The sequence below is a fragment of the Mus pahari genome, chromosome 14, assembly GCF_900095145.1.
Source record: "Mus pahari chromosome 14, PAHARI_EIJ_v1.1, whole genome shotgun sequence".
Lineage (NCBI taxonomy): Eukaryota > Metazoa > Chordata > Mammalia > Rodentia > Muridae > Mus > Mus pahari.
In genome coordinates this window covers 73,993,787-74,001,088 of record NC_034603.1, presented here as the reverse complement: position 1 = coordinate 74,001,088, position 7,302 = coordinate 73,993,787, and the positions used below count along the sequence as shown (strand labels likewise).

At 49.2% G+C, this 7,302-nt stretch overlaps 1 protein-coding gene across 4 annotated transcripts in view; it reads left to right on the top strand.

The window, feature by feature from the left end:
- The window catches only part of Pecam1 (platelet and endothelial cell adhesion molecule 1), a 66,087-nt gene that overhangs the window by 43,515 nt on the left and 15,270 nt on the right, over positions 1-7,302 (top strand). For 2 of the 4 annotated variants that reach the window (XM_021212321.2, XM_021212320.2), the window contains exon 14: positions 2,590-2,646. The exons of the other annotated variants lie outside the window; for them this stretch is intronic. In XM_021212321.2, coding sequence (XP_021067980.1) covers positions 2,590-2,646 — 57 coding nt within the window. The remainder of the gene's footprint in view (positions 1-2,589; positions 2,647-7,302) is intronic. 4 annotated transcript variants of the gene reach the window in all.

The following is a 7,302-nucleotide window of genomic DNA, read 5'->3' as shown; positions in this document are numbered from 1 at the left end:
TGTGTGTGTGTGTGTGTGTGTGTGTTTTGTGTGTGTTAGGGTACGCATGTCCTGAGCACATGCAGAAATCACCGACTCTGATTTATGTCAGGTGTCATGCTCTGTCGCCCACTACCTTTTTCTTTTGAGACAGTCTGCTGATTCTGGATCTAGGCTGGCAGCCAGCAAGCCTGGCGCAGTCAGCCCTCTTATCTCTGCTTATCCCTAACAATTGCTGGGGTTATAGTTCTGTGCCTACAGCTATGCCCCAGATTGTCTGGGATTTGAGTTCAGGATTCCAGCTCAGGTTCTTACGTTTGTGCAGCAAGTGCTCTTACCCACTGAGCCAACTCCCAGCCCTGTGGTATTTGTTTGTTGTTCGCTTGTTTGTTTGCACTGGGGCTTGAACCCAGAGCCTTGTACATGCCGAGCTAGTGCTGTATCACTGAACCACATCTTCAGCTCATTGGCGCTCTTGGCACACCTGTCTTCCCTGAAGCCTAGAGCACCTGAAAGCTAGAACCAGATCCACGTTTTCTTCTTTAGTGGTTGAGGCCACATAGGAGATGTGTACAGTCGTTGAATGCATCTCTTGGTATGTAGAAGACCCCACAGCAGGTTTGGAGAGGCCTGAAGTTTCAGTCTCTGCTTGCATGGGATCCTGCTGTTTCCTAATAGTTCTCTTAGGAAGATGTCTTTACACCGGGGAACTGGGACCTCAGCTACTTTACTGACCTCCAACTCCTGCCTTGGGAAGTGACTTTAATTCCTTCTGCGATGTCTTCATCATTCTGGGTGCCCCAAGTTCTCCTGTGGGGGATGTGGACCACTTCTGGCCTTTCTCTGTCATACGGGATTTATACAGCCACCCACATCCAGTGTCTAATGAGGAACCTAGGCTTTAGTCCCACAGTCTACCTACCAGTCCTCCTGTAGCTGTAAGCGTGTTCCTTATTATATAGACAAAAATCTCGGGAAGGGACTGACTGTGCCTCGACCTTCTGAAGTACAAGGTCAGCGATGCTTCAGGGCCTGGGCTGGTGCTTTTCCTTCACCATCCCTGCAGACAGTACTAGGGATAACCAAGACTGACTGGAAGACTACACAGAGCCTGAGCGCTGGGGTGGGGTGGAGCCTAAGCTGGGCCTTTGTTCTATAAGACCTTGGGAATCCACCAGGGCAGACAACTATGGGAACAAAAGTAAATGTCACCAAACTGCTCTGGGGTCACAAGAGCCCATGTAACTAACTGCTCAGGGCACGGAGGATGCAAATATTGGGGTGTATGTGCATATGGCTATTGGGGCAATGGTGTAAGAGAAGGAGCCGTGTCAGCAACAGAAGGGCTCAGAGTCCAGAGAAAGGAAGAGGTCGCTGTAGGAGTGGCCTCACAGCAAAGTGAGAAAGTATCTTTGGCATAGTTAGAATCCATGTGGGGCCCCAGGCATCTGCAGTGAGGACAGCATGTGGCAGGACATCTCAGGCATTCTGAGGGAGATAGGCAGAGGAGGGGGCTAGCCCAAACCCATCCAGCTGTGCAAGGAGACTTCCTGGACTTCCCTGCAAGTATCAGAAACCTAGGATGTGTTCCGGTTGTGTCCTGCTTCCTCGGGGGTCTCTGGGTATATGTATGTATATACATGAGTGCATTCTATGTGTGAGTGAGTCTGGATACTGTGTGCAAGTATGTATACATGAGATACATGTCCATATGTATAGTATGTGCATACTCTGTGTGAGTGTATACAACACCTGTATATACACATCCTTGAACATATTTCAATATGAAATAAACAGGTAGCTTTTCTTGTATTCTGAAGGTCTAACCCAGAGAATTATGACACAGGTTCAAGACCATGCAGAGTACACCGGTGTACCAAGGTGTAACGGTGCAGGTTTATAATCCCAGGACTTGGGAGGTAAAGGCTGGAGGATCAGGAGTTCAAGGCCAGCCTGGGCTACCCAGAAAATTCAAGGCCAGCCTGGGCTACATGAAACTGTCTCAAGCAACAATAACAATACAAACAAACAAACAAAACCAACGTAGAACAAACTCAGGCCAGGCCAGGCCAGGCCCTAGCGTGCTTCACTTAGATTCTGTAGTGAGCCTAGATGTCGACACCAGAGGCAGCCAGCTCAGCAAGCTCTAGCTGCAAGTGGCCATTGTCCCTGCAAGTAGCCATTGTCCCAGCCGATCTGTATGGCTGCTGCTCATGCCAGACTCCAACCTAGATCTCAGGATCCAATTCTAATTCTTGGGATCCAGCCTCCAGGTGCCTGTGAGGCTGCACATAGCCGAGCCCTGATAGGCAGGTCCTGGTAGGGCAGCTGACACAGGGTCTCCAATACAGGGAAAGCGGAGTGGGTCACTGGGCTAGGGACTCTGGGTCTGTGCAGTCTTCCTGCAGCTGGGTTCTTCACACAGTGGGCGATTGACCTACTTTCAGTGTCTAGGAGCCCCTGGTTAGGTCTGAACTTCTGAAGCTGGGGGATGATGATATGCTCTGTGAGGCTTCTGGACAGGGCAGTGTTGGGTGTCGGGTAGGTACAGCAGTGGGCTAGCCTGGGGCTCCAAGGCAGCTACTGACCTGTGCCTGGTTCCCTTTCCAGCTCTGGGAACGAGAGCCACAGAGACGGTGTACAGTGAGATCCGGAAGGTCGACCCTAGTGAGTGAGGGGCCCCTGATTCCCAGAGTGGGAGGGCCGGTGCTAGAATCACTAAGGAGGCCTTGAGAGTGGGCAGAGGGGTGGGGGGAAAGCCAAGAAGAGCATCAACTCCCCACCCCCCCACCCCCCCACCCCCCTACCCCCGCTTTTGGTTTTTTTGAGACAGCTTTTCTCTGTGTAGCCCTGGCTGTCCCAGAACTCACTCTGTGGACCAGGCTGGCCTCGAACTCAGAGATCAACCTGGTTCTGCCTCACAAGTGCTGGGATTAAAGGTATGTGCCACCACTGCCTGGCAGAGCATCAACTCTTATATTAGGGTCTGACTCTGTCCCTCCTACCATCCTAAGAATACAGAGGCACAGACAGTCTAAGGCACTTGCCCAAGATCACAGAAGCACACCTCTGAGCACCTAGAACTAGACTCCACATTCCCATCACTGAGTTGCAGTCTTTGGTTAGAGGGAAGGAGCCGGCAGGACAGTTTTTCCTCTTACACGCCTGGGTTCCTGCCTGAGGCCTTGCAAATGAGATGGTGGTCCAGCAAGGGATAAACAGACTGGGTTGATCAGTATGTAGAAGAAATCTCAGAGAGGAGCGACTCAGAAAGAAGATTTGGGGAGGGGAGGTATGTAACTGTTTAACAAGAAATGTGTACAGAAAGGATGCTGAGCCTGGTGGTACAGGCCTGTAATTCAAGCACAGGGCGGGGAGAACTGGAAAAGCAAGCTTTGGTCACCATTGCCCGGTACATAAAGTTCAAGAATAGCCCGACTACGTACATGAGAGCTGTATTTAAAAGATAGGGAGGGAAGGAGAGAAAAAGAGAAGAAAGAACAAGAGGCTGGAGAGAGAGACTGCTCAGCGGTTAAGAACACAGCAGCCATTAAGATGCTCTTACAGAGAGGATAGGAGTCTGTGGCTAGCTCCTACATGGTAGCTTTGCAGCTCTTTTTAACTTCAGTTCCAGGGGATCTGACACCCTCTTCTGGCCTCCAGAGGCACTAGAAATGCATAAAGCATCCATACACATAAAGTTAAAATAAATAAATGAATAAATTTACAAAGAGAAGGAAAGAAAAAGAGACACACAGAGAAGAAAAATGAAAACAGATCTTTGACCTTCCAAGGAAAGCAGACAGCCAGAGGATAATTATCTGGGGCAGATTGTCCTTAGGCTTTTCATGGTCTTCACTGCTCATCTGTCTTGATTTGGGTTCCCGTCATCACCAGATCCATTGGAGAGAATCCAATTCTACTTACTATAGATGTTAAAACCTGCATCCTTGTGTGATGGGGTGGCCCTGGGTGGTCTTGGTCAAACCATGAAACATTCCCAGACTTTCATAACTGTCTTAGTTAGGGTTTCTAATCCTGGGATAAAACATTTATGACTAAAAGCAACTTGGGTAGGGGGTGGTTTGCTTGGCTTATAACTCCACATCATATTCCATCACTGAGAGAAGTCAGGGCAGGGCAGGGACCTGGAGGCAGGAGCTGATGCAGAGGCCATGGAAGAGTGCTGCATACTGGCTTCTCCCTCATGTCTTGCTCAGCCTCTTTTCTTATAGGACCCAGACAACATGCCTAGGGTTGACACCGCCCACAGTGGGCTGAGCACCCCATATCAATCATCAATCAAGAACATGCTTGCCTATAGGCAATCTGATGGGATCATTGTTTCAACTGAGAGATCCTCTTCCCAAAGGACGCTAGCTTGTGGCATGTTGATTCTAAAATTTAACCAGCATGGATAGTCATCTTCTCTGCGAAATGAGGGGATGGACTAGATTCCAGGTTCTCAAGATCTGTTAAAACTCAGATTGACCGATCCACTCCCAGCCCTGAATGTCTGAGTCTTTTAGAAGAATTTCTTTCTTTCTTTTTCTTTCTCTTTCTTTCTTTCGTTCTTTCTTTCTTCCTTCCTTCCTTCCTTCTTTCTTTCCTTTCTTTTCTTTTTTTTTTGGGGGGGGTGGGTGGTTTGTTTGTTTGTTTGTGTGGTTGGTTGGTTGGTTGGTTGGTTGGTTTTTTCGAGACAGGGTTTCTCTGTGTAGCCTTGGCTGTCCTGGGACTCACTCTGTAGACCAGGCTGGCCTTGAACTCAGAAATCCACCTGCCTCTGCCTCCCGAGTGCTGGGATTAAAGGCGTGCACCACCACTGCCTGGCAGATTTTTAACCACTCATACAATGTTGGCTGAGGCTGGCCTGGGGACTCTAGTTTGAGGGTCAGTCTGTGGGTGCTATGATTGTGCCACACAGGTCTTGCCCCTAGGGTCTCTCTCACTCCCCCGGCATCCTGGACTGATCAGAACAGGGACAGCTGAGAGAGAAAATCCAGAAATACCCTGTGTGTGTGCAGAGCACGGTGACAGAAGGTGCACGCGTGTGCAGCTGGTGGCTGGCTGCGCGTAGGGAAGGCTCTTAGCAGCTGTTCCCCTCTCAGTCTTTGCTATATCTTCAGAGGCACCCCAGGGCAGGCTGTTTGGGGAAATGGCTCATAGGGCGGAGTTTTGGCTCTGAATCCCCCTTTCCCCTGAGAGGTTCAAAGGAAGGCCACTCCCCTAGATAAGCCAAAGGGTTTAGGAAGGACAGCCTCCAAGGAGCAGCCCGGGAAGGGGTCCTTGGAGAGATTTGGGGGAGCTTGGCAAAGAAGCAGGAGGGAGCTTGCAAGCCATGGGAGATGCGTGGTGTTTGCAATCTCGGCTCTAGGCTCTAAGCTGACCTTCTTTTCCTGTATTGTTATAAAATGTACATAAAACGTAATGTTTTAACCATTTGCGAATAGTCAGGTGGCTAAGGTCCTTTACATCCTTTGATACTCTTGGGCAGGCAGAGATTCCACCACCCATTTCCCAAACCTCCATCTTCCCAGTCCCTTAACAAATAACTCCATCCCCACCCGCTGCCTGCCCCAGCCATTGGTCACCACCATTCTGTGAATTTGGCCCCACCACACCATACCCTGTCTGTGAATTTAGCCACGCTCAGCCTTTAAATCTGTCAAACGAAGAGACTGAACCAGCGGGTTTAAGCTCTCTTTTAATTGCAACACTTCAAGAGTCCCAGGGTTGCACTGGCAAGAAGGTCAGCGGGTCAAGGCACTGTCACCAAGCCCGACAGCCTGAGTTTGAACCCTGTGACTCACATGGTGGAAGGAGGAGCTGAACCCCGAAAGGCGTCCTCTGACCTCCAGATGAGCATGGCGGCATGTGCACATCACCACCAGACTAAGTAAATAAGTGGAATAAAAATAAATAAATATGTGCCTGGCAGTGGTGGCGCATGCCTGTGATACCAGTGTTCCTGAGGCAGAGGCATGCAGAGCTCTGGGTTTGAGGCCAGCCTGGAATTGGAATATAGACAGCCATAGCTACACAGAGAAATCCAGCCTTGAAAAACAAAACAGAAAGAGATAAAAGTTTTTAAAAAGATTAAATAAGCCAGGCATGGTGGAGCTTACCTCTAATTCCAGTACACAGGAGGTGGATCTTTGAGGGTTCAAGTCTAGCCAGGTTTCAGACCAGTCAGAGCAACTAAGCCAAACCAGTTAGTTAGTTAGATAGTTAGTTAATCAATTAATAGAAAATCTTTTCAGGTTCCTGGCAATTGGAAATGGAGACCATCTCCTCAGTGTTGGCCCCTCTAGTTCTGTCTGCCTGGACATGTGGGGTGTTGTCACTTTAAGGGTTAACCTGAGTCTAATCCTCAACTCACTCTCATCTCTCTGTCGACACTCAGACTCTATAGATATTTTCAGAACTTCCTGGACCTCAGGGTCTGCCTTTCTTCATTTCTCCGGAGTTCACACTGGCCAGAACCAGCCTGGACATTTTTTTTTTTTTTGAGCCATTGTAATGGAAAGCACCATAGCAGGGCCCCCTGACGTTGGCTCTGGTCTCGTCAGACAGATGGACAGAGTGACCCTGGCATAGGAACTACTATAAAAGTAGGCAGAAATACAGTACAGGGAATCTTGGGAGGGTAAGGACTGTGATGGGTCTTCTAACTCAAACATTCAGAACCACCCCTCAGGGTCTGCTAAGGCTCTGTGCAGCCCACTAACACGGGCTTGCCCCAGCAATGGAGTGGGTGGCAGGCAGGTGGATCCCTGAGTTCAAGGCCAGGCTGGTTTACAGAGGGAATTCCAGGGCAGCCAGGGCCACACAGAGAAACCCTGTCTTGGGAAAAATATAAGCAACAGCAAATAACAAAACAAAAAGAACACCTCTAGACCTTTGAACTTTGTCCTTTCCTGTTGCTACATAAGCCACTAATGCCAACCTGCCCCCTGGCTGATTGTGAGGGGAGAGCAGGCGTTCTCAGGACTAACAGAGTAGAGATAAGCAAACTAAATGCCTGCGATGCTAGCGCTTGCGATGAGAGAACTGAGTTCAAGGCTATCCTCGGGTAAATAGAAAGTTCAACTCTGGCGGGGGGGGGGGCTGGGGGGGGAGGAGAAAGAGAACCAGAACAAGTAAGAGACAGTTTTTCAGTAATCTGTGGGTTTTGTTTTATTTATGTTGTTGGTTTAATCTTCAGTTTTCTTGGAGGAATGAGGCCAATGCTGTTGATGATTCCACCACGCCCCCGTGATTGATTGATTGATTGATTGATGTTGGCTCTCCAAGCCTTTATGTTTTCTTTTATATTACTTGCCT